The sequence below is a fragment of the Papio anubis genome, chromosome 5 (assembly GCF_008728515.1).
Source record: "Papio anubis isolate 15944 chromosome 5, Panubis1.0, whole genome shotgun sequence".
Taxonomy (NCBI): Eukaryota; Metazoa; Chordata; class Mammalia; order Primates; family Cercopithecidae; genus Papio; species Papio anubis.
The window spans coordinates 51,607,911-51,626,400 of record NC_044980.1 but is presented as its reverse complement, the minus strand read 5'-3'; the positions used below and the strand labels follow the sequence as shown (position 1 = coordinate 51,626,400).

The window sequence follows — 18,490 nt, the reverse complement described above, 5'->3', positions numbered from 1 at the left end:
TTGGGCCTCCACTGGCTGGACGTGGGTCTGTCCCGCGCCCGTGCGTCCGTCCGTCCCCCACTTGCCTCCAATTCCGCAGGAACTTTACTCCAGCCGGGAGAAGGACCGTAAGAGCGGGTGCGCGTCTGGCCGTCTGCGGCGGGCGCGGGGGTGGCGAGGGGCGCCAGGCGGTGTGGGCGTGCGAGCGGGCCGGGGGCGTCGCGGGCCGCCCTGCCCTATAAGGGGCCGTGCCGCCTCCGCCGCCGGGCGGGTGCCGGGCGGACCGCGGCGGCGGCGGCGGCGGCGGCTGCGATTGGCTCAGGCGCCCCATCCGGGGACTGGGCTCGGCGCTGCTCGTTCGCCCTAAAGGTACCAATATGGCGGAGGTGAGCAGGGAAACCGGGCAGGAGCAGCCGGGCTGGAACGGGCGCCCGGCGGCTCCCCGCGGCCCCCGAGCCAGCCTGGGGGATCCGGGGCTCTTTCCGCGGCCCCATGAAGGGCGGCGTGGCAACGCGGGGGTCGCGGGGCGGCGACTGGCCGCGGCGGGGCCGGCCGGGGGGCGGGAGCGGGCGCGGGAGCGGTCTCCCTCCGGGACTAGGCCGCGGCGGCTCCGGCCCCGGTCGGGCCGGGCGACGGAGCCGGACGGAGGTGGCGGCCGGCGGCAGCGAGCCCTGCCCCAGGGACGGGGCAGTGCCGTGCCCCCGGCCGCTGACGCGGGCCGCCGGCGCCTCCGCGCCTCTTCCCCGGGCCCGGGTGGGTGTAAACCGGCCGAGCCCCCCCTCCGCGGCCGGATCGCAAAGAGGGGAGCGGGCTGCGCCACTGCCCTGCGGGAGTCGTGCGCTGTGCCCCGGGCCCACCGGGCCCGGGCTGCGGCGCGAAGGAGCCGCACGCTTTACTTTGCTGGGGGCGCGGAGAAGAGCGGGATGCGCGGCCACCGGGCTTCGCTGAAGAGCGGGACTCCCCGCCCCGTAGCCCGGGAGGTGCGGGCGCCCCTGGGGTTAAAGGGCAGACCGAGACCCTCAACGCCCTCTCCAGGAGAGAGGCTTGATAGCCCCAGTTTACTCTGGGCTGGAGGAAAGAAGGCTGGGCAAGCGAAGCTGCCCCGGCCATGTCCCCCGGGACTGGTGAGCTGGGGGGAGGGGGCGTTGTGGCAGGAGCCCCTAGGCTGGAGCTCGCCGGGGCTGGAGGCGCGCTGGCGGTCCAGGGAGGGACTGAACACTCTGGAAGGAGCCAGCATCCCTGAAACTGAGAGGAGCTGCATCTCTGGACTCGGGAGAGAGGATGGGGGGCTCGCGCTTTGGTTTGGGGGCGAGTGTCCGATTCGAGCTGGCCTATGCTCCAGGGGAAGAGATCGGCCTCGGAGTTGGGGCTCCCGGGCCCCAGGGGCAGACTGGGTGCTCAGAACGCGAGTTCCTTCCAGAAAAGGGTGTTACGTTTCGAGTTGTTTGGGGCTTCGGAGAGCTGGGCGGGATTTGGGGGACTCCGGAGATGCCAGGGATGGGGGACTGATGGTGCGAGCCGACTGCTCTGGGTTTTGCTTCTCCGCTTTTTAACTTGCTGAGCTCCAAGAAGCGACTTGGAGTTGCCTCTCAGACTCCGGGCTTAGTCCCGGGTCTGTGAGTTTGTACACTGGGGACTCGGGGAGGAAGGCGAGGCAGCCAAGAGGGGGCCCGAAAGGGGCCGGGAAAGATTGGAGCGAAGCTACGTCTTGCACTTTTGGCAGCTGCGGTGGAGCGCTCGACTCCGCCTCCTCTGCGCCCTGTTGCCGGCGCTGCCTCTTTCCCCGGCTGCGGGATCTAATCTCACGTTTTCTTCTCTCTCTCCTAGGCTTCTTTTGGAAGTTCGAGCCCAGGTTTGTCCTATTTTCTTACCTCTTCAGTGGTTCCTAGTGGGTAATGTGGGCTCAAAGATCTGTTGCTAAATGATTCCCCACAGAAATGTATCTTGCAGGTTTTTGTTCATTGATTTAAAGAGTTTCAATGTGCATTTAGTAGTTAAGTTTGGGGAAGGAACAGTTATACTGTTCTTTGTTGTTTTCTCTTGCATGTTGGAAAGGTAACTGTTACAAAGCTGCTACGACAAGCGTTCTTTTAAGTAATATGGCTTTAATTATTACATATCTTATTTTTTCTCCGAGCCTGAAACAGTTAATCCCAAATTAACTTGACACCAACTTTAGCAATTTAGATTTTAATTTCGGTTTCTTCGAGAGACTTAATTTGTCAGAACTCTGGGACTACTTTACTAACCGTAACTCCTCATCTCCTCTTACTTTGTTTCTTTTTCATAATTAAATGTCTATGAATTGTGTTAAAATTGGAAGTTGAGAGGTAAAGCTACCTTAAAATAAAAAAAGAACTTCCAAGTTCGTCACAGAAAAATGATGATTTCGACTTGTGAGCTGAGACAATCTTAGGTCATCTAGTACGGTGTTTCTTAACTTTCTTGAGGTCAGAAACCCCTGTGGGGATCTAGTGAAAGCAAGGGATGCGTCCCAGAACTCTGCACATATGCACAATTACACACAATCTGGGGTTTGTAGAATTCCTGAAGCAGGTCCATAATAAGGACCTCATGCTAATCATGTAAGGATATCTTTGTTTCAGTTTCTCATCCCCTTTCTGTTTACCTCTTCGCTCTCTTCCCTCTCATAGTCTACAGCAAAAGCACCTCTGGACTGGTCCAACTCCATTATTTTACACTTGAGGAGACTTTTAAATAACTTTAGGTAGTGGTGGAGCACAGATGAGCTCCTAAATCTTCCATTACAACTTGTTTCCGTAGAGTGAACAGTCTGTTTCCTTACAGTATTACTTTTTGTATCTACTCGACCTTCAGAGCCTCACTTGACTGTCATTTAGGCTACATCTTTAAAATTTATTCTAAAAATTTTTGTTAATTTTGAGATGAACTTTTTTGTTATAACTGATTTTAGGAAAATATATACACGATGTCAAGCAGCTGGATTAATGGAATTTTTCCGTTTGGCATCACTGACTTCTTTTAAGAAGTTTCAATCTAAGTAAAAAGCCAAAAGACAGTGTAACCTGTTTTTAATCAACTAGCCTGTTTTGTTGTTGTTGTTGTTTGTTTGTTTTTTTTTTTTTTTGAGACATCAGCCAGGCTGGAGTGCATTGGCGCAATCTCACTGTAACCTCCGCCTTTTAGGTTCAAGCCATTCTACTGCCTCAGCCTCCCAGGTAGCTGGTACTACAGGGATGTGCCACCACACCCGGCTAATTTTTCTGTATTTTTAGTAGAGATGGGGTTTCATCATGCTGGCCAGGCTGATCTTGAACTCCTGACCGCAAGTGATCCGCCCGCCTCAGCCTCCCAAAGTACTGAGATTAATTAACCAGTTTTTTTTTTTTTGAGACGGAGTCTCGCTCTGTGGCCCAGTCTGGAGTGCAGTGGCCGGATCTCAGCTCACTGCAAGCTCCGCCTCCCAGGTTCATGCCATTCTCCTGCCTCAGCCTCCCGAGTAGCTGGGGCTTCAGGCGCCCACCACCTCGCCTGGCTAGTTTTTTTTTGTATTTTTTAGTAGAGACGGGGTTTCGCCGTGTTAGCCAGGATAGTCTCGATCTCCTGACCGCGTAATCCGCCCGTCTCGGCCTCCCAAAGTGCTGGGATTACAGGCTTGAGCCACCACGCCCAGCCAATTAACCAGTTTTTTAAAAAGAGAATTTTAGAGTTGAAAGGGATTTTTGAGGTCCTTTCAGTCATCCCCATGTATTTTGCAAATGGAAGACAGGAGCTAGACCTAGCAAGTTTAAATGACTTGCTTCAGGTCCCAAAAAGCCAAGGACAAAGCTGGGAGTAGACCCTCAGGTCCTTCGATTTTTGGCCCTTATTGAATACCTTCCATGTTAAAGGGGAAGCCTGTTGTGCCAAGTGATAGAGGAGTAACAGAAGAGCCCAGAGGAGCTCTGCTACCAAAGAGGTGGAAAAGTCAGCATCTATTTCATTTCTGCCTCTTTGGCATACCATGGAACTTGCCAGGAATTCCTCAAAAAAAGAAAATTTGTGATGGTGGATGTGAGCTAATTAATATTCGTATGTCTTTTTGTTTGTTTTTTGTTTTTTGAGATGGAGTCTTGCTCCGTTGCTCAGGCTGGAGTGCAATGGTGTGATCTTGGCTCACTACAGCCTCGACCTCCCAGGTTCAAGCGATTCTCCTGCCTCAGCCTCCCAAGTAGCTGGTATTACAGGTGCCCACCACCATGCCGAGCTAATTTTTTTGTATTTTTAGTAGAGACAGGGTTTTGCTGTGTTGGCCAGGCTGGTCTGGAACTCCTAACCTCAGGTGATCGCCCCACCTTGGCCTCCCAAAGTGCTGGGATTACATGCATGAGCCACCGCCCCTGGCCCGTATTTATTTTTAAATTAAACCACATGTAAATCAACAGGTTTTTAAATGAGCAGATATTTTTCAACGTTAAGGAAGATAACATAATGTAAACCTGCCAAAAAATTAAGTCCTGTAGAAATTGTATTTTTAAAACTAATTAGAGTTCTCTGAACCCAGAATCAAAAATAATGAATTATGTGTGTGGTTTTTCCGTAGTGAACAATCTTTGGTCTAGTTCCGTGTTTTGGTAATGATCTCACACTGTCCTGAAATGTTTGAAATTTTAAAATATTCAGTAGCTTGACTGAGAACAGATTAAACTTTTTATGTTGAGTATGCTTCCATCCACTTCTTCCTTCCCCCAACCTCAGTTTCTGATACTTTCCTTCCTTTCTCTGAGGGTTACTGGCCTAATTGAATTGGATACTAGAGTAAAACAAGTGGAGAAAGTCCTGTTTTCTTATAAATTTGATTTCATTTCTTTGGGATTGTGGATTTTAGTCATTTCTTCTCTTGGTTTTTGGAGTTTCCTGTAGATTTAATATTTGCTATTAAAAGATATTACAGTTTTATAAACAAGTATGAATTATCCAAAACAACTTGCAATGGATACATCTTCCAAAACCTTCAGATGCGATTTTCTGTATTCCCTACACATAATCCTAAGAACTTTGTTAATAATCCAAAGTAAAGCAAAGTCTTACAGTTTAATGCTTGTCTGATTAATGCTAGGGAACTTGAAGTACTGTTAGAGACATATAAAGTGATACAATGCTTTTAAAAGCTGAATGGCTATATAGCTGCTTCACAGAAACTTGTATTTGTTTTATAAAACAGATTTTTGTTGTGTTTTTGTGTTTATTTGAGGGTTAGAATTTGAGTAAAATTTATATAATCCTGAAGTGTGAGTCTTAGTGTATAGTAGATTCTTGTGAAATCTTCCGTTCATGGAAATTTAATTCTTCTGACATTTTGCTTTGCGTTTAGACAGCTGTATTAAATGAACTGATAAGCAAGTTTGACTCCTTTTTCTATTAGAATGTTTCTTTAAGACCATGCTGCTTAGATCACTTTGTTGTTATAAGATGTTTTCTTGTGGACTAGACCCCTTATAAAAGTGTTTGTGAATAACTTTGCCTTGTTATTTTGCTGGTTTAGACATATTTTCAGAATCATAGGGTCTTAATTTATGACCTATAAAGTATATAGTAAATTCATTTAGTAAAACCCTCATGTAAACATTAAAAGGAACTGGCAGAAGAACACAAATTTTTATTTTATTTTGTTAATAGCCTTGTAAATGTGTAAAGTGATTCAGTTTGTTTTATTCCAGTTGGGTCTTTGTCTTCTGAAGATCATGATTTTGACCCCACTGCTGAGATGTTGGTCCATGACTATGATGATGAAAGAACTCTTGAAGAAGAGGAAATGATGGATGAGGGTAAAAACTTCAGTTCTGAAATTGAAGACTTAGAAAAGGTATAAGATTTACTTTAATATACACATTTATAAAGAGTTTGAAATTCTGTTGTAATTTTTAAAATAATCTACCTGAAATAAAAATAGGATCATAATCCTTTTTTTTGTTTTCACTTTTATTTTGGGGGATAGCCTAATAAGTGTTTTCATTTAATTTTTCAAAATTATTTTGTATCTCTTAACCTAATTTTTAAGCTTATATCAGCACAGTGAAGTACGTACACATAGGCATTTTACAGATGAGAAAATTGAGATACGGAAAACTATAGGCCCTAAGATTAGTTCTGAATCCTAGTCTAGCCCTCTTCCCATTATATCATGCTGTTCTGCTAAGGGTCAAACTTGAATTTGGCTAAGTACTATAGTAGATACAGAGAGAAGTCTTTTCCTTCAAATAACTCATAATCTAGTGGAATATTTTAAGAAAATTGAAAAAGGTTTACTGTATTTTCAAATATAAATTGGTAATATCCCATCCCCTGCTCCTTTAAAAGTCATCTTTTAAAAGATTGGCAAGAGTGAGTGTAATTTATAATTTTTTAAGCCCAAGTCGATATAAATTCAAATGAACTGTATTTTTAACATGCATTTATACCAGGACTGTATATAGAGAGGTCCCTATAGGGGTTACCTTGAAAACGTGTAGGATTTATGCTTACTTAACCATATTTGAAAATTTCTAATCAGCCAGAATAACAAAAGATTTCAGAAATGATACTTATCCTCTGAGTTATCCTACACCTCTTTTTCTTAAAAAGGGCAAGCACATTCTTATATATATATCATCTCCTCTGCTTAGTAGCTTTGTGAGGCAGGAGTGGAGTATTATTTTATTTCCTTCTTCACGTTAATACACAGGGAAACAGAAGAGTGACTTAACTGCCCTCCCACTTGCTCTGATCTGTGGTTTTTATCTGTAGTAAAGTGCAACTGTATACATGTGGTCTCTATTATTTTTATTGATGTTTAAAGAAACATGAAAATGAATTAAAAAAACAGTAGAGACACAAATATAAAGAGTAAGGATCAAGTTTTTAGAAGGAATTTCAAATTATGTTTTAATTATTTCCATATAACTTGAAATAGTGTATTAATCTTTTATTAGTGGAAAGATTAGTGGAATAGTGATTTAGGTATTGGTGCGTATTAATAGTCTTAGGGGATTGATGTTAATGTTCATTTGCAAGAATTATAAGTTTTTATGTTCATAGTAAATAAACTCAGTTGTGTGTTGACTGTAATATGGCCCATATTTTAGTGTTCACAAATTTTTATTACATCATGTGTTATGGAAAATAAGGTAAGTACAAAAGTAATTTTCTTTTAGTAGCTCTTTGAGTATAGAATATGTGGCTAGATTTTAGTTATTAAACATACTAAAATAGGATTTATGTAATATCTTTATATATTTTAATGTATTCATATTACTGCCTTCTGAGAGCTTTCAATAGTCCTAGATTTATAGGTAGAACTTTTTTTTTTTTTTTTTTGAGAAGCCGACTTGCTCCATTGCGCAGGCTGAAGCGCAGTGGCATAGTCTTGGCTCACTACAGCCTGTGCCACCTGGGTTCAAGTGATTCTCCTGCCTCGGCCTCCCGAGTAGTTGGGATTACAGGCATCCACCATCACACCTGGCTACTTTTTGTATTTTTGGTAGAGATGGGGTTTTGCCATGTTGACCAGGCTGGTCTTGAACTCCTGACCTCAGGCAATCCACCCGCCTTGGCCTCCCAAAGTACTGGGATTATAGCGTGAGCCACCGCACCTGGCTGGTAGAACTTTTTAAAGAGTACTTATTTCTGCTTTTATTAATATATAATTATCCCCTTGGTGTTCACTGTGAGAAAAATTCAAAAATTCAGAAAAGCACAAATGAGAAAGTAAAAAATCATTTTTTCTACCACTTAGACTTTAGTATAGGTTTTTTCTTTTTTGTTAAAAGAAAAAAAGAAAAAGCATTTAGGCTGGGGGCGGTGGCTCACACATGTAATCTCAGCACTTTGGGAGGCTAAAGTGGAATGATTGTTTGAGCCCAGGAGTCTTGAGACCAGCCTGGGCCACATAGTGAGACCCCATTTCTACCAAAAAATTTAAAAATTAGCTGGGCATGGTGGTGCATACCTGTAGCCCCAGCTTCTTGGGAGGCTGAGGTGGGAGGATCACTTGATCATCCCAGGAGTTCAAGGTTGCAGTGAGCTATGATTGTGCCACTGTATTCCAGAGTATGTGACAGACTGAGACCCTGTCTGGGAAAAAAAAGATCACAAGACATTTAAGCAAATTATATGTGTATTGTTTAGCAGCCTGTGCCTTAAGGTATCAGACAGGCGTTAGTTATTAACATGAAATGCATCTCAGACAGTCTCATTTGGTCCATCCAGCAATGCCATCAGTTGTGTCAGATGAACGTTGGCATTATTTTTCTAGGCTCAGAGACCTTGTTGATTGTAGGACGTAGTGTTGATTTCTTTTCTTTTTTTTTTTTTCTTTTTTTGAGACGGAGTCTTGCTCTGTTGCCCAGGCTGGAGTGCAGTGGCGCAATCTTGGCTCACTGCAAGCTCCGCCTCCTGGGTTCACGCCATTCTCCTGCCTCAGTCTCGCAAGTAGCTGGGACTATAGGTGCCCACCACCACAGCTAGCTAATTTTTTTTGTTTTGTTTTTAGTAGAGACAGGGTTTCACCATGTTAGCCAGGATGGTCTCGATCTGCTGACCTTGTGATCTGCCCACCTTGGCCTCCCAAAGTGCTGGGATTACAGGCGTGAGCCACCGCGCCCAGCCTACTGTTAATTTCTAAACAGTGTAGGGGTAGGGGGAGGAACACTTGTATATGAAGTTTGCACTTTAGTATCAGGCTACATCCTGATTCTGATACGTGAGGGAGTGCATCATAGGATCAAGGAAATGATGGTATGTGAGGAAATGGAGGTGAGAGGGATTAGGTGATTTGTCCAGTATAATGGTTAGCAATTAGTGGGTCTTCTGCCCTAAATATGGTACTCTTCCTGATATAAGTCCTTTGACTTAGAGAACAGTTCATTTATAAGTGTGACTACATTCTACTGTGTTCCTTAAAATGTAAATAGGTTCAACAAAATACCCAAGAAAAGGAAGAGAAAAATCCTTATACCTGGGATAAGGTGTTGGATCACACTTCTAAGCTGATTTAGCTACCACAGATCCTTACAGACTTTGAGACTTACTAATTCAATTTTGAAAAAATTGTTTTTATGTTTTAAAGGACTTAAGTGCTTTATTAATAGGCTCTCATAGAAAGCTCATTTGTGAAGTGCTTCAGAGACTAGAGTCACCTTTTCCAGTTTTGCTTTAAAAGTTTTGGTACAAATGATTTGTGTTTTAGCATCAACCCTCTGGCCACCACTGTCATCACTTGAACTTATTAATGAGGTTTCTATGAAGATGGTCACCTTCTCCCTCAACAGATGGTCATGCCTGTGTCTTTATAGAAAAGTGGGGGTTTTCTTGAGTGAGTGCTGGGAACCTCCTGTCTCCCTCACATATACAAACTTTCATATTATTCTTTTCCCTCCTGTCCTGTGAAGTATCTGTGATATCCCAGGCTAACCTCTAGATTCTATCCCTCCTGCCCTCAATTTATTCTTTTACCCTTTTTTTTAAATTTCCACATAAAAATCCTACTCATGTAGATCCCACATTTGGAAGAAATTCTCTTTTGATCTTGTGTTGCTCTCAGTCACTCCCCTTTTGTAGCCAAATCTCAAGTCACATATGTACTTTCTTCCCCTCCCGTTCAGTCCTTAGCTTGGCTTCTTCCACCGTGCCATAAGGCCACCAATAATTACTTATGTAGAGATGGTCTCACTCTGTCACCCAGGCTAGAGTGCAGTGATATGATCATAGCTCACTGCAACCTTGACCCCCTGGGCTTAAGCAATTTTCCCACCTCAGCCTTCCAAAGCCTAGGGATTACAGGTGCACCCACCACCCTGGCTAATTAAAAAAAAAAAAGTTTTTTATGGAGAAGGGGTCTTTCTATGCCCAGGCTGGTCTCCAACTCCTGGGCTCAAGCTATCCTACCTTGGCCTCCCAAAGTTCTGGGATTACAGGCAGCAGCCACTGCGCCTGGCCCAGGTCACCAATAATTCCTGATTGCCAGATACTAAGATTTCTTGTCTTTTTCTTGCTTAATTTCTTTTTGGAATTTGACCCAAGTGACCATTCCTGATTATCCATACTTGTTTCTGCCTTAATTTATGGAATCCTACTTTTTCCTGGTTCTGTTCTCTGACTTCTCCCTCCTTATTTTATGATCTTTTCTTTCTTTGCCCGCATTTTCATTAACATTCTCTGGGGTTTTGGCTATTGTCTTCTCACTCTGTGTGCCTTTTCTGGGTGATCTCACTCAAACCACTGCTTTAGCTTTCACCTTAAACTGATCATTACTGTCCCATCCTTAAATTTATCTTGTGTTTCTGTCTCAGTGGTGCTATAGTTACCTAACTTCCCAGGCCAGAAATCTGGCAATCCATTTGAACTCCTATGTTGCTTTCATTCTTTCTATCAAGTAACTCAAGAAATGGATCTTTCCCTAAATTTCACTCAAATAATCCCCCTTCTTAGTTCAGGCTCTCATTCTACTTCCCTTAGAACATTATTTCCAAAATACGAATCATGTGTAAGAATTTTCAGACATACCCATTGCCCATAGTGTAACATATTTGAAAGTTCTTCTGATAAGCATAGATCCCCTCCTCTTTTCTCTCTACCCTCTCCGTGGGTGAGCTCATCAACTTCTGTGGTTTTAAATATCATCTAGATGCTAATGAATGCCAGATTTATATCTTTAGCCCAGCCTGGTTCTCTGAGCTCCAGGCTCCTGGCCAACCTGACTTTTCTACTTGGATGTTTCATAGTCCTCTTAAACTTAACCGTGTCCTTTGCAAAACTCTTGTTTTTGTTTTGTTTTGTTTTGTTTCCTTCAAAAACCTTTTATTCCTTTAGTATTCTCTATCTTGGCAGAAGTTACCACCATCTAGGCAATTGATCAAATAGAAAACTGGGGAGTCCTCCTTCCCTTTCCCTCCCACGTCCAGTGACCCATTTGGTTCTACCTCAGAATATGTCTCTTCTCTTCACTTCTCTCCTCTTGTGTATCACTACCCTCACCTAGCACGAGGCTTTTTAAGTGGTTTCCCTGCTTCTCCTGTATCTCTCCACCCTTCTCAACTTTTCTTCATGCAGGTGTTCAGTATTTTAAGAAGAAATAATGCCATGGTACTCCCTTTTTATGAGTCTCCGATGGCTCCTCATTGCCCTGGGAATGAAGTCCAGGTTCCTTTCCTTGGCCCTGAGGCCCTTTGTGATCTGTCCCTGCCTCTCTTTCCATTCTCTTGAACCATTCTTCATTCTACTCACCAAACTTTGGCCACTTGGCTTAGTAGGAAACCACCTTCAGCCCTTCAGGCCTCACATGTGTCATTTTTTTTGCCTGGAATACTCTTCACGGGACTGGCCTTCTCAGACTTCAGGCCTCTGCTGAAGATTGCTGACTGTCTCTCCCTGCTACCCTCTGAAAGCGGGCCCCGAGTGTTACTCTGTATCTCAGTGCTGTGTTTGTTACACTCATCAAACTTGGCAGCCCTATATTTGTGTATTGTCAGAAGCCTTGTCATCTTTCAAGACTTAGCTCAGTCTTCACCCTCTGTGCATACCTCCATACTCCATACGAGTATTCTTGGGATGTAGATCTGCCCTTCTCTATACTCACAATTGAATATTGAAGTCATCACATTGTGTTATAATGGCTAACTCATCAGTTTCCCCCACTAAGACTGAATTCCTTGTGAGCAGGGATTCTTCAGTAAATTTAATTTTTATGTCCAGTAGCCAGTAGCTAGTAGCCCTCAGCCAAGTACTTAGAACTGAGTAAATGATGGGAAGATGGACCATCAGTGCATAAGAGGTGAAAATTGCCACTCCCCATTTCAGGAAGAAAGACTGAAACTGTGAGGTTCTGGAGAAATGCTACTGACAGGTGCTTGGCAAAGGCTGCAACCCAGGCACCTCTTAAATTAGAACCAATATGAGCCAAAGGGAATGGGCTACGTGGACTCTGCAAGGAGCAAGATAGGACTGTAGAGAGACTCTAAATCTGAGTCTTGTTACCTTCAAGGGATTCTTTGGTTTGGAAGAAAAATAATTCATGGAAGTTTCCCTGTGGTGTAAGTGAACTTCACCCTGTTCTGACAATCCAACTCAATTTATGCTGACTCCATGCTCCCAAAGGAGTTTTGGTCGATTTAAATCCCAAGCTAAAAAAGATTTTCATGATCATTTATGGTCATTAGAAAGGTGTATGTCTACTACTGCAAATTTATAAATTAGTGTTCTATCATATACCTGATTGTGTAAGTTCATTTAGCATGAATCTGTTTTAGTTATACACAATGAATTATGTAAGTTCCATACCTGCAAAGGTGCATCCCCTGTGGGCCCTGTGGGCAGCCAGCTGGCCCTGTAAGGAATCGTCACTGGCTCTTCTCAGGTCACTTTGTGATCAACTGTGGGCATGTTTTGCATACTCTGCTTTAGCGTTTTCATGCTGTTTGCTTTATGGATTATTTTATTTTAAAGGGAAAACTAAACCATAAGCAAATTTTAAAAATCTTTTAATTGATGGATACAGAAATCTTAAAAATATTTAACAGATTAACTAGTTCATGAGTATATTGTTTTGAAGTTATTTATTTGAATGATAAATAGTTCCTTTTTTTTCTTTTTTGTATTTTTACTAGAGATGGGGTTTCACCATGTTGGCCAGGCTGGTCTCGAACTCCTGACCTCAAGTGATCTGCCTGCCTTGGCCTTCCAAAGTGCTAGGACTACAGGTGTGAGCCACTGTGACCGGCCTTGAATAATAAATAGTTCTTTACACTTTAGTAGTTAAAACATAGTCATGTGTCGCTGAACGAGGGAATACATTCTGAGAAAGGCGTCATTAGGCAGTTTCATTGCTGTGTGAACATCATAGAGTATGCTTAGACAAAAGTAGTTAATGTAGCCTACTATACACCTAGGCTATATGGTGTAGCATATCATTCCTAACACAGTTGTATATGCAGCCTGGCTGTATATGCAGTCTGCATGCACTGAATGTTATGTAGTATATCGTAACACTTATTTTCACATGGATTCCTGAGAGGGAAACAGTGACTTGGTGTCACTATGAGGCATGGCATAGGTATTCATAACATAGGCAGCACTGTAGCCGGGGCATGTAATTTTATTAAAGAAGCCAGTAAGATAACTGGGGAACTGGGATTCAAACCCGGAATTAAGCCTCAGTTTTCTCACCTGTAAAATGGTGATAATAGTATAATCTTCCTCAGACAGTTGTTTTAAAAAAACTGGTATAAAAATATGGGATGTAGTAAGAATATAAGAGGATAATTGTGCTTTGAACATAAATATTGCTGATGTTAGTAAACATTCAGCAAAAGTTTTTCTACCAGGTGTCTTCTAATTAACATGAAGAATAAAGCAAGCGGTCAGCTGTTAAATGCATGGAAAGAAGCTGTGAATTACAAGTTATTGATTGATTAATTGGAAATGTTTTCAGGGCAAATCTTTATGTTAACTTGAAAGCTAAAAAGCACTAAAGCAAATATTTGAGGAATTTTTAAAATAGTAAAATGCTTCTGGAAAATAAAAACTAAGGTGTTAATTGTTAGGCTTTTGTTTATACATTAATTATAGGTCTAGGTGTTTGGTCCTGTTTTCTGACAACAGCAGAAAAAGAAAAACTGAAGCTTGCCTTTGATTTGTTCTGCTGTAGTGATAATGTGCTTTATGAACCTAAGGGGACAGTAGAGTTTACCTGCAGTTCAGTATTGTGACATCTGCTAAGTCTGTGTTTATGCCCTGGCTTGAACAGGAAGGAACCATGCCTCTAGAAGACTTACTGGCATTCTATGGCTATGAACCTACGATTCCAGCAGTTGCAAATTCCAGTGCAAATAGTTCCCCAAGTGAACTGGCAGACGAACTACCAGACATGACACTAGACAAAGTAAGTGTGAGTATTTGAAAGAAAAATTCAGGATCTGTTACCATTGACTGCTTTTATTAGAGTTTTTTTTTCCATTTAAAGTATTATTTAATAATTCTTAAATGTAAACTTCTTGTTGACCCATTGTGCTTATTTCGGTGGCTGATATAAACATTGTTTGGCTTTGATCACACTATGTTAAGAGTAGTATTAATAGCAGCTTCATGGTACTTTGCATGCCTGAATATTCTCCTGTAATGTTTTCATCTTTCCTGTGTAGACACATTGTATCTAAACTTAGATCTTGGCTTAACTTCTTTTGATCCTATAAACACATAAAAGCCTTGATTAATAAATCCCCCAGAAGCCTTCAAACCAAGCTGGCTTAGGCGTGGAGTGGTTGGAGAGAAGTTCTGTTTTCTTGGCTCTGGGAGTGACAGCGGCCGCAGCAGCCAAGACCACGGTGATCCATCTCTAACATAGGCTGGTTGTGGGGAGGCCTAGTCCCTACTGAGGAAAATTCACACAGCCATGGCCTCTGCTAACAGATCCCTGGGAACCTTTCCTTGCCTTTCAGATCTCAGGCAGGGAGAGGAATCCACATCTTGGAACCTCTTCCTGTGAGTTACACTGTTCCCACTTTTAAGTCAATGTGATATTAATGTACCACAGACTTTAATGACCATAGTCATTCAACAAGTATTTATTGAGTGGCTACTATGTGCTAGGCACAAGGATGACTGTATACTTACATAAAAATTAATTCAAACGTGTTTCTTTTAAAATTATGTCAGTAGTCAGAGCTGTTCATTAGTTGGATTTTTAAATTATGGAAGAGTGGAGGTTGGAGGCATTTTTTCAGTTTTATTTTATTATTGACAGAAAATGAATATAATTGTTAAGCACTTAAAAGTCAGACTATTTTTGTTGTAAATTCACTAAAAATTAGCCTACAGCTTTAGATAAGCTCTCTGTATACCCACAAATTAGGCAATTGTTTGTTATAAGTATATAGTTGCACTAATTATCATTTAATAGTATATTATTGAATATTACATAATATCAAATACTAAATATTTTTGTACGTGAAGTAAATAATAGGAGAATTTCATATTTCTTTCATAAGGTTCCAACTGCTTCTTAATTATATGTTATAAAAAGATAGTTTTCTTAATTAATGAGATGTAATCATTTCTAACTCTAGCACTGCCTTCTTATTCTTCCAGGAGGAAATAGCGAAAGACTTGTTGTCAGGTGATGACGAGGAAACTCAGTCTTCTGCGGATGATCTGACGCCATCTGTGACTTCCCATGAAACTTCTGATTTCTTCCCTAGGCCTTTACGATGTAAGAAACCCAGTGGATTACTGATTAATAGTAACATTGATACTGTAGCTTTAGTACATTTTATTGTGTTCAGTAATTTATGTCAGAATATTCTAAATATTTTATGTGGTTGAGATAAAATACATCTGTAATTTAAACAAGATTATAACCTTTCTTTTGGGATAGAGGTGAACTAATATGTCATTTAAAAATTGAAATATTTGGCCAGGTGCAGTGTCTCACGCCTGTAATCCCAGCACTTTGGGAGGCCGAGGCAGGCGGATCACTTGAGGCCAGGAGTTTGAGACCAGCTTAGCCAACATGGTGGAACCTATTCTTTACTAAAAATACAAAAAATTAGCCAGGCATGGGGGCATGCACTTGTAATCCCAGCTACTTGGGAGGCTGAGGCATGAGAATCACTTGAACCTTGAGGGTGAAGGTTGCCGCCAGCTGGAGATCATGCTACTGCACTCCAGCCTGGGCCACAGAGAGAGACTCTGTCTCAAAAATAATAATAATAAGATAAAAATGGAAATATTGACTTTATTTTTACAAGGCCATTTTCCTTCTCAAGAGTCATCTGTTGCTATGGTAACCATTCCTAGTTTCACCACAAAATTTTTTAGACTTTTTTGAATTTCTATTAAAAGGCTCCTGCTCTCCTGGTTTTGAATACTTACCAGTGCTCAAAAGGTATTTTCACTTTTAATGATAAATCTTTTTCCTATTAGTTCTTGGTGTTACCTCTTAATGTTTATCAGTAATACTTAAAAGGTTTTGGGGTTGGGTGTGTGATCCCAACACTTTGGGAGGCTGAGGCGAGAGGATCACTTTAGGCCAGGATTTCTAGACCACCCTGGGTAACATAGCAAGACCCTGTCTCTACAAAAAAAATTTAAAATATAAAACTTAGCTGGGTATAGTGGCATGCACATGTAGTCCCAGCTATTTGGGAGGCTGAGGTAGGAGGATCACTCAAGCTCAGGACTTTGAGGTCACAGTGAGCCATGATCAGGCTACTGCTCTCTAGCCTGGGTGACAGAGTGAGACGCTGTTTCTAAAAATAAATAAATAAAATGTTTTGGACTAAAATAATTTCTTAGATGCAATCTGCAGTCTCACTTTTTTTTTTTTGCTATTTTTATGGTAGACGAACTGTTTGGTTAATAAGTTCAAATATCCATGCATTCGTGTGTGTACAAAAACAGTTTCAGTGGACCTAATATGCAACTCTGTGTGTGTATCTCCTTCTGGATTAGTATAATCAGAACTCCAGTGTTTTACTTTCTTTTTAAGGTGGCCACAGTGGTTTCCTTTTACCTCCCAAACTATTTAATAGTATACCATAATAATTATCAGGATACTATACACTTTTTTTTTTGAGATGGAGTCTCACTCTGTCGCCCAGGCTGGAGTGCAATGGCGTGATCTTGGCTCACTGCCACCCCTGCCTCCCAGGTTCAGGCAATTCTCCTGCCTCAGCCTCCCGAGTAGCTGGGATGACAGGCGCCTGCCACCATGCCTGGCTAATTTTTTTGTATTTTTAGTAGAGCCTGTTGGCCAGGCTGGTCTTAAACTCCTGACCTCAAGTGATCTACCCACCTCAGCCTCCCAAAGTGCTAGGATTATAGCCATGAGAGCCACTGCACCGCCCAGGATACTATACACTTTATTAGGATTTTCAGTGTCTCATTTTGACCAATGTCGATTGTGAAAATCATGCCGGTGGTTTAGTATACTTATGCTGATCTCACTTATTTAACAACATTTTAAAAAATACAACAGGCATTCTTCCAGGTTCTGCAAAAATAGGCAGTAAAAACCTTTTAAATTTTTGTCTTTTAAGCAAATACTACATGTGATGGTGATAAGGAATCAGAGGTTGAAGATGTTGAAACAGACAGTGGTAATTCACCTGAAGATTTGAGGAAGGTAAGTTGAGTTAACATAGTGGACTAAATGGGCTTTTAAAAATATTTCTGAAATGATTTATGATAATTTTGTTGTTTTGACCTGTAGAAACTGATTAATGAGTTGGGGCTTTTTTTCAGTATCTATTTTTATAGTAAGTTATTTTTACCTCTCAATTTTCCTGTAGGAAATAATGATTGGTTTACAATATCAGGCAGAGATACCCCCTTATCTTGGAGAGTACGCTGGTAATGAGAAAGGTAAGGAAAGCTTTTGATTTTGATAATGTTTGGTAGATCAGGTTACCACTTGATATGTTTATTTAAATACCTGGTTTCATACCAGCCTTGGCAATATATAGATAGATTTGGGAAACATGCAGAGTTAGGATATTTAGGCCTGACTTAGGAAAAATGTATCAAAGTTAATCACTAGACTCAGTTTCCCCCAACCCCCAGCCCCGCCCAAGGCACACATAGTGCTTGTTAGCCAGTACGCTCAGTGCCTGTTGGAATAGTGGAGAGCCTCCCACAGTGCTGTACCTTGGCCTTCATCCTGCTTCAGTAGAAGTGGGTAGGATCTCATCACCTGAGATAATGAGAATGTTAAGGATATAATCTTCTGGAAAGAAAACTCTTGAGGGTAAAAGAGACTGGAAGAAATTCTCCTTCCCCAGCCCTGGAAGAGCAGGAAGTGAAATGTAAGGATCTGCTGCTTTTGCTTGTATACTCCTAATTATGTGTAATCAATTTTTCCTTACGTTTTTGGTGCATTCCAATGGTAGTTGGTTTTCAAAATACGGAGGGGATAAGGTGGTAGGATATAAAAATACAGTTACACCTTCTTAGTTGAACTCCGGAACCAAGTACATTAGGAATATTTCCATGGGTGTTTGACTTTTTTCCTAAGTTGATTTATCCCTGTGAAGTCAAAAGGGCAAAAGCAGCACCCAGCACAATACTTCCTGAGTCCTTCTTTTTCCTTTCCTCCATGCCAGGTCATCCTCCATTTAAAGGAGGGAAGGACTGGTTACCCTGGGATTGTTAGGCATGGCAGCCACTAGGAACACTGTTTTCCTAAACTGCTTTCGAAGTGTTAAAAGACAGTTGTCCCAGGGGAAACAAAACATAACTAATAATCTTCAGATGTGCCAGCCTTCTCACCCCACCACCCAAATGCCACACTTGGCCCTTTGAGCCAAGTACATGCTCAGCAACTGTAGGTCCTTAAGTCACACATAGTAGAGGTGAAATTTTGTCAGTGCTGCAGATTGGAGGGAAGGTGTACTTTATCTTTTGAGGGAATAAACCCAAATTGTTTTACCTATTTCACTTGTGACCAGAGATAAAGTAAGTTCTAGGAACTTCTCTCAAAAGACAAGTGTTACTGCTTCACAGGCACACTTTATTTTTAACT

The 18,490-nt window shown here is 42.0% G+C and overlaps 2 protein-coding genes across 5 annotated transcripts in view; one reads left to right on the top strand and one right to left on the bottom strand.

The window, feature by feature from the left end:
* The first annotated feature begins 294 nt into the window (after positions 1–294).
* Positions 295–18,490, top strand: part of MIER3 (MIER family member 3) — a 32,880-nt gene continuing 14,684 nt past the window's right edge. Inside the window, exons 1-7 of one of the 2 annotated variants that reach the window (XM_009208447.3) lie at positions 295–365; positions 1,807–1,831; positions 5,661–5,806; positions 13,721–13,855; positions 15,061–15,181; positions 17,010–17,095; positions 17,262–17,334. In XM_009208447.3, coding sequence (XP_009206711.1) covers positions 357–365; positions 1,807–1,831; positions 5,661–5,806; positions 13,721–13,855; positions 15,061–15,181; positions 17,010–17,095; positions 17,262–17,334 — 595 coding nt within the window. In that variant the 5' untranslated portion in view covers positions 295–356. 2 annotated transcript variants of the gene reach the window in all.
* Positions 5,580–18,490, bottom strand: part of SETD9 (SET domain containing 9) — a 37,840-nt gene continuing 24,929 nt past the window's right edge. Inside the window, exons 6-7 of one of the 3 annotated variants that reach the window (XR_648008.4) lie at positions 17,617–17,752; positions 5,720–5,796 (exon numbers count right to left, since the gene is read on the bottom strand). Coding sequence is in view for 1 of the 3 variants with exons in the window: in XM_009208443.4 (XP_009206707.1) it covers positions 5,778–5,796 (19 nt within the window). In the remaining 2 variants the exon portion in view is untranslated. Of the gene's footprint in view, positions 5,797–15,088; positions 15,173–17,616; positions 17,753–18,490 lie in introns of those variants that run through there. The other 2 variants (XR_648007.3, XM_009208443.4) reach the window with 2 other exon arrangements.